Here is a 15,632-nt window from a genome sequence, read left to right as displayed (position 1 = left end):
TACAGGAGAGAGAGTTTGACAGCCCACTGGGTTTGTTTCACATCATAGCAGTAAATTTGTAAATGGAAACTATATTTGTTACATTTTATACTTACTACAGCTCCTTTTTGTGTCATACTCATTAAATCAAGTCGGCCAAGGACTGAACTTTTTCATAAAACCGTTGTGCAAAAGAAATAGAGACAGTGTCTGACCCCAAACATGAAAGGCTGGAAGGAAAAGAAGTACAGAGAGAGAAAGTAACTTCCCCAAGGTCACCTAAGAAGGTAGCAGAGACCAGCCCACACCATAATTCTCATGCCACTAACCCTCCCCAGGTTTGGACAAGTGCCTATCCAAGTGTAGGGGTTGTAGTTGTGAGGCGGGTTCCAGAGAGTTGCACTCGCTAAGTGTACATTGGTTTGGGAAGAGTAATATTGTGACCATGTCTAACAAAGTAAAACATTTTTTCAGCCCATCAGCACAAACATGAGATCACTCTTCAGCCTCTGAAAATGAATTTAAACAGCACTGACAGTATCAAACATGATTTGAAGTGACTATATATTTTGTGCCTGGCTTCTCTAGGCCAAGATGATGATGATTTTCTGTATTGTCTGTAACATGATTAGGTCATTTCTTGCCCACTATGTTCCTGAACATTTCAGCCAGGACAATGTCATTACCAATATCAAGTCTAGTTCTGAAGGATCTCTACCAGCTTTTATATTTTTTATTCCAGTAATTGAAATGATTTAAGATTTGAAAAGACATGAGTAGTTTTCAAAGTTAGGAATAAGAATAGGGGAATTGTTTTGTTTTTAACAAAAATTAATGTCAACTTGGGAGAAATACGAAAAATATGGGGAATTTTCCAACTAACTATGAGCACATAAAAAGGAAATTCAGAGCACACTGCAGTTATGTCATTTCTGAGCCTATCTAATCTAGTGTACTTCTGCTGAAGCCTGCAGTCCGCTCTTTCATGGATTCCTGGAAGATATAAACAACCCTTCATTAGAGCTTAGCTTGAACATCTTCATGTTAACACATTCCTATTTCCTCTCTCCCTCTTTTTTTAGATCGAATATAAGCTTTGCAATGGGTCTGACAAAGAGTGTGTGTCTCCCACGGCCAAATCCACTAAGAAGGAAACACTGAAGGTATGTGCAAAGCAGCCAAGTCAGCATCAGCTGACTTTCACTTACAAAACAAGTAGTACCTTTCAAACAAACTGTTGGGAACTGCTCTGAGTCATTTCCCAAGACCCAGAGAAGCCTCTGACTCTTCTAAGAGTCATTATAGGCCAAGGGCATTAGTGGGCTTTATATACAGGATTAGATTATATTGCAAGCAGATCTGTGTATTATTTTGCTCTGTTCATATGCTCCAGAGCCATAAGGCACCTCAAGAAGACTGTAATGCTTCATTGGCCTTGTTGGGAGGAATATGCCTAGGCAATCTGAGTAAATTATTGCTTGAACGCTTGCTTTGTCTCCCAAACCAAAAGTGTAAATAATCTGGTTTGGATGAAATTAGATTTAATATTAATTCTCTTTAATTTGAGGGGTGGGAAGGACTCATTAGTCAGCCTCTTTCCATTCCCCCAAAGAAAAGCAAACTTAAATTATGTTTATTGGAACTTCAGAAGCAAGAAAGTATCTGCTCTCTTGTTATGTTTTTGTTCCTCTGTGTGCTCATTTCTGGGGAGCCCGTGCTGGGTCAAGTTCTAGCTGTGCTATACATAGCTGTCCTTAATGCATTATGTTCTTTCCTCCCCCAAAGAGGCCATGATTACAGCTGCTATATTTTCTCTGTTCTGAACCAGGTACAAAAAAAAAACTACAGACAGGAGAAGAAAAGAGCTACCAAACAACTCTTCAGTGCTCTAAAGGATCCCAGTGTAGTGATCACAGCAGACTGGCTGAAGGTATTTAATACAGACCATTGATTCTGAGACTCTAGACAAAAATAAATGAGAAATACTTGCTGAGTCTAGCACCGAGTAAAGGAAGACAGACTAAATTTGAGTCGATGTTGCTGTAAAGCTTGAACTACATTTGGGGAATGTTTACTTTTCATCTTAACCTAAATGAGTCTGTCTGTTTCACGTCCTTAAGTATGAACAAGGTCTCAAAAACTGCATAGTACAAAAGGAAGTGATGATATTTCTTTCTTTCCTCCTCTGAAAGAGTCTGTTGACCTCTTCCTGTAGATATGTTTTTGTACTGAGGAGGGAATAGACAGAGTAATAGCCTGGAAATGGGCAGATACAGCTTGTTCTATTGACAGTTGGATTTTATATTGCCACAGTGCAGAACGAAACATATTGGACCTGATGACAACTGTAATTTCTCCTTGTGCAAGGACTCAACTAGTGACAGCTTCTCATTGAAGTCCTGAAACTTTGTATGTGGCAAAGTACATGTGGATTGACATTGCAAGAGACTATCTTCGACCAGTGTTTTTCTCCTCATTTAGGGGCATCTAGTCTGGTTTGACTGGTCATGAATTGGTTGCCCCTTTTATAATGGCAAAACTTTATCTCCAAACATCTTCAAACAAACAGCTCTTTAAGAAATAAAGTAAATTAAGGATTTCATGAAAAAATACAATTGTATTTGTCCAGTGTGAAAAACCTCTCACATTATTCTATCGTCAGAAGCCAGATAAGTGAGATGTGTATCAATTATTTGAGAAAATAGATTGGCAACAAAATGTTTCAAGTCGTGTTCAGTGTTGATGACAGAGAAATCCTGTTTTTTGTAATGCAAAATACTTGCTGCATAGTTGTGGATGGAAATATCTAGCTCAGAAACAAATGATGCTGGCCACAAAAACAGTACAGCAACATAAGACTTGAGGTTCAGCCTATATATGTTGGAGATGAGAAGACCTTAGGCAAAACCTAACCTTACTGAGAAACTTCTCACTACTAAAGCTGTTACCTTTAATACATTCTATCAGATCTAATGTCTTCTATACAAAGAGAAGAATATGCATTGAGCTTGACAGAGAAGTAAACCAGCTGGAGAAGGTTTACTTCTCTGTCAAGTACCCCATTTAAGAAATGGGGTATTTGTCAAAACCCATTAATAGCTCTGTTCTGCTGAACATTATTAAAATGACTCTGAAGTCCAGTTAGATGAGCTATAATATATTTCTATGCAGTATCCTAATTCACATGTCCTCCGTGATTATTACAAATCACTCTACATCGGCCAGCAGTGCTGGTTGCCTAAAAAAATTAAGCAAGCTGCAAACACCAAGCCAGAATAAAAATGTGAAGACTGGACTGATAGCCAGATTGTGTGGTCTGGGCCTTTTGGTATGAGATCCCCAAGACTGTTTAGACAATGCAGTGTATCCTTGTGTAAGGAAGTGTATCTCAGTGCAGCTGTGGGAGAAATGGGTACTGGAAATACTGAATAAATACTGAATAAATGTTGGTTTTGTTTTAAGGAGCAACATAAGGGTAACATTTTTTCTTTCCCTTCCTCCCTCCAGATTCGTGGGACTCTGAAGAGTTGGACCAAGCTGTGGTGTGTTCTGAAACCGGGAGTGCTGCTGATTTATAAGACGCCAAAGATCGGACAGTGGGTTGGGACAATCTTGCTCCATTCTTGTGAGCTGATCGAGAGACCCTCCAAAAAGGATGGCTTCTGTTTTAAACTTTTTCATCCTTTGGATCAGTCAATCTGGGCTGTAAAGGTAACAACCCTGATGAGCTGAACAAGCTCTTCTTGGTCACCAAAGTGTCTGAGCACTAGCTAGATTTATCTAGCGTTGTCGGTATGTAGATTCTCAGTTATTTGGTTGCTGTTAGTGATGGTGAATTGGCTGCGTAAAAAGATGATGCTGAAGCCTAGTTGTGATATGACATCAAAGGAACACAGTGCATTATGGTTATACATATGTATCATTCTTGATATATAGGTGTATGCGTAAACTGAGGGAAGGGGGAATGCATTAGTGCAGAAGCTGTATCAAGCCATGGCCTAGATCTTTAAAAATAGAGGAGGAACAGACCCAACTAAATGACTTCCCAGAGACAAGGATGTACAGCACTGCTTTGCACAACACTGGAAAAGGGCTGGCAAAGTGACAAAAAAAAAAGGATGAATGATATGACCACAATGTCTTTTTTTTTTCCCCTGATGTCTGAGGTTTGGGTTTGTTAGTGATGGACTTGGAACTTGGTGGACTGCTCAAGCCCTGACTGTTACACAGAAGTGTGACTTTGGATGCATTGTCGTAGTTTTCTCTTCTTTGAAATGGAAGTAGGAAGACTTTCTCTCCTTCGAGTCCTTCTTCTTCAGGCTGTTGTTACTCAGAGGCTGTATGTACATAAGCTCCAGCAGTGGCCTCTGGATCTCCCTGTAACATAGATGATTAGTAGTTTCTCACCCTTCTTGAAGTAACTCTCTGCTAGTTATGAAAAGCTGGATTTCTTTTTCTTCTTCCCTTTAAGATTAGGCAGAAAGCAAAAAAAGAAAACAAAATATGAATGCCTGTGAGCAAAGAGGAAGACCCCAGTACTTCCTCGGAAGCGCTGAGAGCAACATCTGTTGGATACCCTGAAGTGACAGAACTCAACTTATATTGAGCTCTTTTTTCCCCTTTAAAATATCGACTCAGCAGAATTGTTGAAGACAGATTCTCTAAGAGACATCACCAGTGCAAACAAGGTTTACAAGGTACTGCTTTGCTGCAAGGTGGTCAGCAAAGTCTGCTTGGAAAGATTCATGCAAGAGTGATGACAGAATTTGTCTTTGGCATCGGAAGGTCTAACAAAATGGAGGGGAATTCCTGGGAACAGATTGAGAAACCTCACTCCTGCTTATCCCTCCAGTTAATTAAACAGTTTTAAACACAGCTATACAATCAGTATAAAAAGTCTTGCAATTTTTAATAGGGTAAGAGGAGAGAATTAAAATGAAGTTCAACAACCAGAGGTAAGAGCTGCTCTTTTCATTCAGCTCTAATCTGTGCCCAGATGCATTGTTTTAGCTTTATATCCCAAAAGTTTTATTGCAACCTTGCTTCTTATTCAGCTTTCAGAGTTTTGTTGCTTGTTTATTCAGAGCACGCATTCAAGAAGGCTGTCAATCTTTTGCTGTCCATCAACAAAAATATTCCCTGTGAAATGACAGGTCAACTGAATTCTTCTGAAAAGCACAGTCAGGAGAGGTAGGGAAAAAGCAGAATCAAAAGCAGTCAGGTAGTGAAAAATAGTGTCACTGCCAGATTTGAAGTGTCGTGTTATGCCAGTATGACCTTCCCTTGGTATAAACCATCCAAAAGAAAGAGCAGTTTTTATCAATATGTATATGTATTTGTGTGTATATGTGTATCTAATTCTTGTGTCTCTTGAGAAAAGTATATGACAGAAATAAGAATTAATATATTAAATATGAAAGGAATGTATCTCTGAAAATGTTTCTGTACTAGAGGAAGTCCTGAGAGATTTGAGTTTTAAGTCAGAGTAATATTCTAAGTCACCTGAGATAGATGTTTAGAAAGCTATGTTCAAGCTGCATAGTAAGATATTTCCTGAAACCTGAGTTAGCTGGGATTGTTGTGTGACAGATGCTTCCAGCCACAAGGTGAACACTAAAATATACATCAAGAAAAAATCCACCAGAACTGCCTGATGTCAAAGAAGTTGTCTGCACTCTGACAGCACTTTAAGGCTGAAGCTGCTAAAAATACTGTTTTGTTTTATGTCATTTCACGGCCTTCTTTTAAAGCAACTGGAGCAGAATTGACTAATCTAAATTGGTTATGTGTAACTGTGCAAAGAAAGACTATTTCTCATGAAATATAGATTAGCCTGAGCTTAGACAAGAAGCCCAAGTTACTGTCCATCGTGATAGAAATAAGATCTGGCTAAACAACTTTCACTTCCGGCTAAAATGGCTTGTGAAATTTTCAAGGGTTTTCCACAGTACAGTTGATGGTCTGGTTTTGACTCTCACTAGTGGACTTCCAGCTACTTCAAGGTAACGAGCACCTTTGTACATGTTATCCTGGGTGCTCTGCAGGTGTTTGGATCTAACTGTGGGTTTCAGCCCTGGGCCAGATATCTGGACTGAGCACTGCCCTAGGCATTTACAGTCATGCTAGCCAATTAAATTCGATTTGCAATTATTTAACTTCAGCTAGAGCAGGATGAAATTTTGGGGTGCCTTTCATGTGGTAGGTAGGCAAGATATAAGACTATGCTTATAGTTGACATTTAAATATATGAACCAAGGAACTTTTTTTCTTATAAAGCTTTCTGGTTTCTAGAGGCAGGGGGATGCCAACCTAGGAATTAGTGTGTGGTGCAGGCATCTGTCCTCTTTCTTCGCAGAGGCAATGTATGGCTATCAACAGGCAGGTTTTGCCCGGCAGTCCCAAATAAATATCCTAGAATAGTTTGTATTTCCCTTTGAGCTTGCTTGGGAGCTAGCTGAACAGCATGGTGTGGGAAGGCTTTTATTGACTACATCTTGTTCTGGTGTGTATTTAAGTTGGTAAATTAGTTGGGATCAGACCCGCTGAATCTGGAAATATATATAACTTTAATTTAGTTGATTTTAAGAGCTTCGAGTCATTCCTTTAAAGAAAGAAGTTCTAGTAATGGACTTGTGCTACTTCTTTTACAGTCGTTTGTTGTCCGCCATACTATAACAATTACTTTTATATTTATTATTGCAGTTATCCATAGCACTGTTAATGAAAGGGGCTCCTCCCCATTTTAAGCTTTGTTTTATGACTCTCCAAGATGAGCTGTCTTCCTGTGCTGTAACGGCAAGTCCACTCCAGTGTTCAAAGCCTGAACACCCGCTGTTTGTCAGTGCCTTTGAGACTCAAATCAAATGTATAAACAGGAATGGTCTGAAGATGACCCTTTTTTAGCTTTACCATCTAGAGTCTGAGCTGAGCTCCAGGTCCCCATATAGCAGGGATAACATTCACATTTAGTGAGAGACAGTCATTGTCATGAAGGTTTAGAGTCTAAACTCAAAACAGGCACAAAGCTCAAAGGCTGGGAGACAGAAAGCATCATTATCTCCTCTGTGCAGATACAGAACCTCATTTACTTTGTGGAGATGTTGACTTTATTTTTATGGCCTTCTCTCCTTTCTTCTTCTCCTTTTCTTTCTGTGGGAAACAGCCCCTCCATGTATGAGCATGCCTTACCGTGAAATATGTTTCCTTGATAAAACGACTTAGCTGCTCCTTGTATTTATCCACATGCCTAAATGTCTGTTAAAACCTTGTGCTACCCCATCCTTTCATGACAACCCATCCCACCCCCGGGCTTTTTTTTAATATTGGTTTGTTGTATCTGTACCATTTGGTTGTGGGGGTTTTCCTCCAACAAAACAAATATCTTGCTCCGCACTGAAAACACAACTAATGGTGTTACCAACAGTTCTTGAATGTCCTGTTCAGCTGCAAGCTAGTGAAAGGAAGAATGCCATCGGGAATGCTGCCTGATTGCATTAATGTCGCTGATAATGCTGTTCTGCTCTGGATCACTAATCAAATCCCAGCTTTGCTGGTCCTGACTATTAAGCCTTCAAACAGTCTTAATTTTGTGGACCCTGAGCCTCTTGTGGGAGAGAGGAGCAGAGAAATAAGTGAATAACAAGGATCCCAATTTCTCCTGGCAGCAGAAGAACCCTGTGGATATAGAGACAAGAAGCTAGACTGGAGACTGTTGTCTTCTCAGCACTACAGCTTTGTGACATAGACTCAGATACAATTTGATGTGTGTCATATGCTTTCACTCTTCACCCTTTCCAAGTTTTGGCTTCCTGGGTGGAACTCGAAAACAGAAATCCAGATGAAACCACCATTTAACTACTAGACACTTGTATACAGGAGCAATTTTCAGTAGCAGTCACAGTTTCACTGCTTTCACTATTACTGGGAAGAAGTCTTCTCAAGGAGCAGGATGGGATACTGTAAAGGGACATGCAAGAGAGGAGAGCCATACTCAAACTGCAGACATTTCCCTACAGATTTTAAGTATTGTGTGTGGTATTCTCTAGAAACTAAAGTAAATGTGTATTTGAGAACTTCTGGAGAAAACCGCTTGTTCCACCCTGCGGTTAGGTTAGTGGACATGTGGGTATTGGTGATGTTTTCTGCTCTGTATGTGTTTCTGAAATGTCGACATATTTGATCCGCTTTCATGTTGTGTCTTACAAGGCGAGGAAGAGAAGGAACTGGAGGAGGGTGGGTGACTTCGGAAATGCAAGGGACTCTCTTATTTCAAGCATATTGTGACTTAAAGCACGTACAATGGAGACTGTGAAGCTGTGCACACTGGGCAGAGGAAAAGCTCCTTCTTCACAGCTGCTGGAGCTCAAGAAGAGAAAACAGGGAGGAGATCAAGGCATGTGGTTCTGCTCAAATAAGTGCCTAATTCAAGATGTACTCTGTCTCCCTGTGAATCATTTCTGGAGAGTCAAGCTGAAGGGATTCTGGTGGGATGTTTACAAGACACTATAATCTTTTTTGCTACAGCTCCTAAACTAAAGGCAACAAACAAGCGAAGCCTGGTTTTGTTCCCAGTTTCTCTGAAGCAGCTGTCGCCCCAGGCACCCCAGTGTAAAGGTTCTCAAAGTGTCTAGATGTAGAAGTGAAGGGCTGCAACCCAGAAACATGTATCTGAGATGGGAAACATTTGGTCCCCAGCCTGTGGTTTTCCCTGCCTTCTCCTTTCCTGCAGTGGGGTCTGCTCCCCACAGACAAGGTTTTGGATGGAGTTTCCCCTTTCCTCCCTCCCTCCCTTCCTTCCTTCCTCCTTCCTTCCTTCCTTCCTTCCTTCCGCTAATGGCAAATATTTGACTGTCTTTGTCCCAAGCTACAGGAATGAAATTTCTCCATTTCTGAGGATGTGAATAAACAGGGTAATTTGGGAGCTGAGCAAGGGTTAGGCTAAGCCCAATTAACATCAGAGCTCATTGCTGCTTTGGAGCAGCAATGTCATGATTACTAATGAATCTCTCTAAATTACTCCATCTGCTCCTTCCTTTTTTTTGACTATCACAAACATACACACTCTGCCCAGGAAGGGTAGAAAGACATTGAACGGCCACTGCATCTTCAGTGACTTATTTCTTTTTGTCTGTGTTCATTTCCAGGGCCCGAAAGGAGAAAACGTTGGTTCAATCACCCAGCCTCTTCCCAGCAGCTACTTGATTTTCAGAGCAGCCTCTGAATCAGATGGTAAGTTTTAGTCTTCCTTTGCTTTCTCCAGTAACCAGTGTGAATATTTAGTGTGGACTTCAAGACTGCAGAAGAAAGTAGGTTGATGCAAAAAAAATGTGACACATAAAGGAACAAGTAACAGCTCACCCAGTTCGAGATGATGCCCATTAGCGTGGCTCAGAATAGGTCGGGCAGGCTATAGGCAAATTTCATATTCCTCACTGAAAGCCACCTTTCTGGACATGTGTGTGGAAGGATCTAGGCTTGTAGATGAGGGAAAAAACACTAAGTCAGTAAATACTAGAGGATGAAAGGATTTCATCCTGAAATTAGGATGAGAGGGGGCTTATATCTTTCTTCAGTTTAGCAGAGAATTTAGTGGGTTTTCTGTCTAAGTTTTAGACTAGGTAGGGACCTGCTGGAGGAAAAAGGCATAGCCATACTGAAGAACTGTTGATAGATGCCTCTCAACCACCAGAATTCTGTAAATTTGCCGTACTGGGGCTAATGCTGTAGCAGGCCCAGACAGACCCTGGTGACTCCTCCTGTAATATACAGTTCTGGGAATTCAGAAAATTATGGAAGGGAAATTCAGGTCAATAGATAACAAGCATGCCAGCTTGCTATGTGAAATCTCTCTAAATGACTTTAGCAGACCTAAAATATCAGTGATTTATAAGCAGATAAGAAGATTAAAATAATGTTTTCATTTCATTTGACCTTCAGACTACTGTAATTTTCTTTTGCCATAGCACATTAACCCAGACTGTTGTTTTATGGATGTTTTTCACCTATCACACCGGGGTGCCCAAGTAGCCCACGTGCTCATTCAGGTTTCATCTAGACTGACTTTAGGGACACGACAATTGTTTATGGAGCACAGTGGGCTTTAGAAGGAAAATGCTGCTGGTAAGTTTCATAAATTCCTAAAGGCTGCAAATGGGACTTTGAAGACGCCAAATGCAGCTTTAACATGGCACTTAGAACAGGGGGAAAGCTGCTTCCATTGCAGGCTTGGCATGCTGTTCTTCCTGCGGCTGTGTAAAGAGAGCTGTTCACAGTGAGATAGACCATCTCGACAGTGAAAGCTGCTTGCAGCTGCCAATACAGTGAAATGATATAAGTGGAACTTGTATAGAGCTGTAGAAGCACATTTATTTTTTTACACTTTTGCAGCTTATGGAACAGCGCAGATTATTTGTGTAAAGGCATGCAAGATTTTACATGGCTCCAAATATCACCTGTCTTGAGAGGATTAGATTGATACAATAGTCTCTTGGGGAAAAAAAATGCCTTTGAGGCAGAGCTGATCAATTACAGGCATTTCAAACCCTGGTTAGACAGACAGCCTGCTGAACAGATATATAGAAGAGTTCTACAGGGTTCTTAGGCAACTGAGTAACTTCATTAACTGTCTGACAATCCAGATTTTCTAAATTACTAGTTGTTTAGAGATTGATGTAACTCGCCTTTCCATTAACTTAATTAGAAAATGCACAAAGAGAGCAATGTAGACATTGCATGCATTCAAGAAAAATTGCTGTCTGATAATGTCATTTTCTTGTGGCATTTTAACTGTCTTCTAAATGAAAACTTTAATTCTGGGGGAAACCTAATGATTAAATGTTAAAGCCAGCCTGGCAAAGAGACTTGTGGCTGAACTTCTAATCTTTCTTTTTATGATGAGTGTCATAGAGCAGTTATGTGGAGTAGAATAGCTTTAGATTTGTTCTAACTACCCTCAGCCATGAAGCTCCCAAGCTAGCTATAGTTCCCAAGAGATCATCAGAGGTAAGATTTTTCTGTCTGTGATCTCTCCAACTGGGTCATACACTGTAATGCTGGAAAAGCACAAAAGGGACCATGTCTGGCACATGAGCATTTTCAATATTTAAAGGCCTGTGGGAAGCTTTCTGCCCAGTGAATTATTATGTCAGTGGTATCATAAGAGCTTAAAATAGTGACTTAGTGGAACTTATTTTTAAAGCTAAAATATTGGCCAAGATTCTTGGGAAGCAGACAGAGACCAGGCAGGTCAAAGTAGAATCGCTTTTTCATTTAATTTGCTGCTTCTCTACAGTAAGGTTGTATAGTTAGATGGAAAGCTACCGTGATCAGAGGAAGAAGGGACTGAGAAGCCTCTCAGTCAAATATCACAAATCTGTTTGTGGGTAGTAGCTGGGACCTTTGGTTAAGGATGAAACAGTATATGTTGTGAACAGCACTAACAATGCCCTAGATCCATCTGCAGAGATTTGGAACAGGCACATTATGGCTTAGTAGATTCTGAGAATTAATCCAAGGAGGTGACCGTGACAGCTGACATGGGAAGCTTTGGGATCTATCCGTTTGGCTATGAACTTCACAAAAAAATTTGTGATGTAACATTGCACCAGAAATATTAGCATGAAACATGGTGTAACTTTCAGCTGAATTAGAGTATTTGAGTTCACAGCTGAGGTCAGTGAGCTGTGAGAAGTGTCTGTACCTTCTGCAATAAGGGAAGGATGAGAGTCTGCAGAGAATAGTGAAGAAGAACTCCCAAACCCAAGAGCTGTCCTAGCATGGTTACTGTGCTACGCTCCTTTTGTTCACTAGCTGGGCTCCATGGGAGCAGTTCGGGGTTCTTGGCTCCACGAGCAGTGTAGACATGCTGACAAGTAGCCAAACACATGGGTGTCACTCTCTGAGATCAGTGACTTGGAAATGGTACACACATCAGTGTAGTGTAAAACATAGGCAGGCAAGGACACAAAGAATAGAAACTGTTGCGTTTGAAGAAATCTGTATAAAATGCAGCAATTTAAGGTTTGTACTCGTAATTAATGCAAATTGATTTTAAGCCCAGGAGACACTACTGAAATGATTGTAGAATATTTGGTTTACCTGTTGTGAACGGGCATTGAGGAAGGTGTGCTTGAGTTTATTTCATTTCTTAGTGTGCTGGACACTGTAGAGGATGCAGTTATGGTCAAGAGAGACAGGAGATGAAGATGAACAAGCTAAGCAAGTAATGGGGCAGGCAGAATCTGTTCCCTTGCAGAATGTAGCTGTATTTGTAGTATGTTCACATCTCCCCCGAGATGCGGTGTTGTGTGAATCTACAGCGTCTCTGAGGAGATGTCCTGGCCACATTCATTTTAACGCAGTCTCCCATGTTAATAGTGGAAAATGAACCACAGAGCATTTGGTGAATTTAACAGTAATTCATGGAGGCCTCCAACTTGCTGGGGAATATTGAGTTACAGCATATGTTAGATGTACAGTTCTGCTATCCGGGCAACTATATCATGATCAGCAGCTACATGGCCTACTTTTTCTCTCAGCATTTCAGAATCCCTTTTTTCCCCTCTGCTGTACCATCTGTGACAGACTGTTGGTAGGATTTAAGGTCCTGACTTCTGGACAGCCTGCAGAACCACTGCCAAGATACAGTAAATTTCACGTTCACAGACCTCAGCAGCAGTCTACTTTGTGATGTGTTTTAAAGACATCTGGAAGGTCAAATCAGCCTACAAGGCTCAGCCTGCACAAGCATGGGGTCTCTTTCTTAGCAGTTTCAGAAAAGAAAATTGCTTTTTCCAAACCAGTGACTGTGTATGCATTTCAGATTTGTGATGAATGGCTTAGAATTAGTAGCTGAAACCTGTCCTGAGCTTCTTGCCCAGACCATTCTGGGGCTGTCCCTGAGATCCCCAAACCAGTCCTACACCCACTCGTATTTCGTAGCGCAGCTCTCCACTTTGCCATGGGCACTGTCACCAAAGGGGGGGCTACCAGGGGAGCTCAAAGCAGCAGATTACCAAGGGTTAAAGGCTTGACAGTGGGATTGTAAACCACACTTATTTAGTTGCTTATGTCCGTCCCTCCTCCAGGCATGCTTTGGTTAGCCTGGTGTGGATGGAGCTGTGCCTGGTTTGCACTGTCATTGTTTCTTTAGTTTTTGCTAGGCACTTCGCCCTTCCCTCAAAACAGGTGCTCTGATCTGGGGAGTAAATTACATTACTGAAATAAGGGCCATACATAGAAGCAATGAACCAAGAGGAAGACTGCAATTTGAAATTATCTTCACAATGAAATACACCACTGGATCCTGGCAGTGCTGGAAAAAAATAGTTGTTGTCTCTTTAGCTTTGTGTCTGCCCTTCATATTCCTTAGACCTTTCATGGCAGTTTACAATCCAGACATTTGCAAGCTGACTTTCAATAGCTTGCTGCGTACATTGCACCTGCAGCTAATGGAGGGATCACATCCCTGCATTTTGACAGCCCAAGTGTAAAAAATCATACAGGTGGGGCACCCAAGTGGTACCACAAAATAAGAAGCAGTCAGCTGAAAACGGTGACCTTAATGTTCACTGGCTAAACCAAATCTAAGTCTTCCTCATCGTTCGTGATTTGTGTGCACTTGAGCAAGAATTCATCGTTTCCAGGTGGCAGTCTACTTCAGGCTGATTTTGAAAAGCATCTGTCTTGCAGGTGTGAGGCATGAGGCCAAAAGCTGGATGACTTTAATAATTCAAGAAGAATAATATTCCCTTAGTGATGCCTGTCTGGAGAAATGTATGGTTACTAGGTGTGAGGCTTTTGAAGTCTTAATTGGCAAGAGATTAATCGCAGCTGTTCTGTAACTATGGAGAAAAAAGTTTAGTCCTGGACTGAGATTTCATGTGCCATGATATGAATCCATCTCATGCGTACTCATGTTACTGGTGAGTGCTGAGAGAACATTGGGTGGCTTCCACTGCTGAAAAGTGTGGCAGATAGACTTGGCACATCAAATTATGAGTTGTTCTAGGTGAAACGATGGTAACTGTAAGGAATTCCAAAACTGAACAGCTTTATGTTTCCAATACTGTCTGTTTTTGTTTTGTTTTGTTTTGTTTCTGTGGGATATTGTTGTAATTTAAGATCTACTTGAAGACTGGGACATACTCAAGTTATTCCTTGAAGGAATTCCTTGAACCAAGCCTGGTTTAGTAGCATAAGCAACCTTTGGATGTTTGGATTGTTTTTCTTTTTTTCCAAGGTGGAGAAGTGGTTTTTGTCACTTGGTTTTAGTAGTTCCTTTTGTCCAGGAAAAAAAAGAGTTGGTGCAAGTGCGTGCTTGTTCCTATTCAGCCTTGCAGCCTCCTGGTTTCCGCGTGGTGCCAGCAGTACCCTGCGGACGCAGGAAGCGTCCTGCAAGGAGCAGCAGTGATTCCCTTCTGCACAGCTATACCGCGGGAACCATCTCAAAGGACTGCAGGGTGCTTTTCCAGTCTGCTGAGCCAAAAGGCCTAGCGAGAGCGTACAGAAGGTTTCAAAACATATGTGGGATGTATGTTAGGCTTTGTTTTTGAGAAGTCAAGGCAACACATATCCTTTATTAGTTTTTTTTTTTTTCCGAAACCTTTCAAGAAGGAAGGAACTTTGGAACCCAGCTGTGTTTAGGAGATTTTCCAAAGAGTTTCCTTCTTGAAATTGTCACTGATGACAGTCATCATTTTACTATAAACACATACGTCAGAGAAAAAAAGTTAAAGACCTACTCAGGGGAGATACTTCTTTTTATCTTTTTTTCTTTTTTTTCTTTTTTTTCAGTGAGCACAGCTAAGTGATGTGCAGATGTGTTCCTCTGACATCCCACTTTCCTAGGACATCTGCCATATGCCAAATGCATCACTATGCGCATTTGTGGTCATCATTAGCTGAAGTGGTGTAGGGGAAGAGATATTCAAACCAATGGTCAGTGCAAGGCGAGAGGCTGCTCCAGAAGAGAACGGGAACCCAAGCTAGTGCCAGTGCTCTGGTAGGACAACCGCTTGTGGCACTTCAGGAACAGCTGTGTCCAAGAGTCTCACTCATTCCCCATCATTCCTGGAGGGAGACAAGAGTGGCTGGGCAGACAAAGTGCTAAATACAAAGAAAGGGTCAAGCTCAGGGATGATGTTTGAAGGAGAGTACTTAGTTTTTAGCTCCTAGGCAAAAGGAGGTAATGCAGATGTTAAGGCAACATAATCTTTGCAGAAATTGTTCAAAAGTGTCATTGCAGTGGATAGAGTAATATATCATTTGATATAAAACGTCCTTAAAAGCCAATGGGGAGATTCTGCTGTAGGCTGCCAGTATGCTCTTGCATTTTCCTTCAGAATTTAAATATATGCTTGTTTGAAGCCATAATCTATAGAAGATTACAGCTGATAATTGATCACAGTGTTTTACATTACAGTTTTTAAAACCTCAAATGTTCTAAAAGACTACCACTGTAATTCCTTTGCAGCTCTATTTTGGTTCCTTTATATGCATCGTATCAGGCTGCCATTCATCTCTGAAGGGACCCACATTTTGCATCCTTCTCTGATCTAATTATCTTGCATACAAAAAAATGACTTGAGTCAACCACTCAGAATTAGAAAATGTAAGAATTAAGGTATGCATGAAGCCTTCATGCAGACTGCCAT

The 15,632-nt window shown here is 41.0% G+C and overlaps 1 protein-coding gene across 1 annotated transcript in view; it reads left to right on the top strand.

Annotated features, from left to right (window-relative positions):
• OSBPL5 (oxysterol binding protein like 5) overlaps positions 1 to 15,632 on the top strand; it is a 132,965-nt gene that overhangs the window by 86,839 nt on the left and 30,494 nt on the right. Inside the window, 4 exon segments of the mRNA XM_040558620.1 lie at positions 1,062 to 1,142; positions 1,808 to 1,909; positions 3,487 to 3,690; positions 9,123 to 9,207. Coding sequence (XP_040414554.1) covers positions 1,062 to 1,142; positions 1,808 to 1,909; positions 3,487 to 3,690; positions 9,123 to 9,207 — 472 coding nt within the window.

Source organism: Cygnus olor, chromosome 5, assembly GCF_009769625.2.
Source record: "Cygnus olor isolate bCygOlo1 chromosome 5, bCygOlo1.pri.v2, whole genome shotgun sequence".
NCBI classification, from domain to species: Eukaryota; Metazoa; Chordata; class Aves; order Anseriformes; family Anatidae; genus Cygnus; species Cygnus olor.
This window is presented reverse-complemented; position numbering and strand designations above follow the sequence as displayed.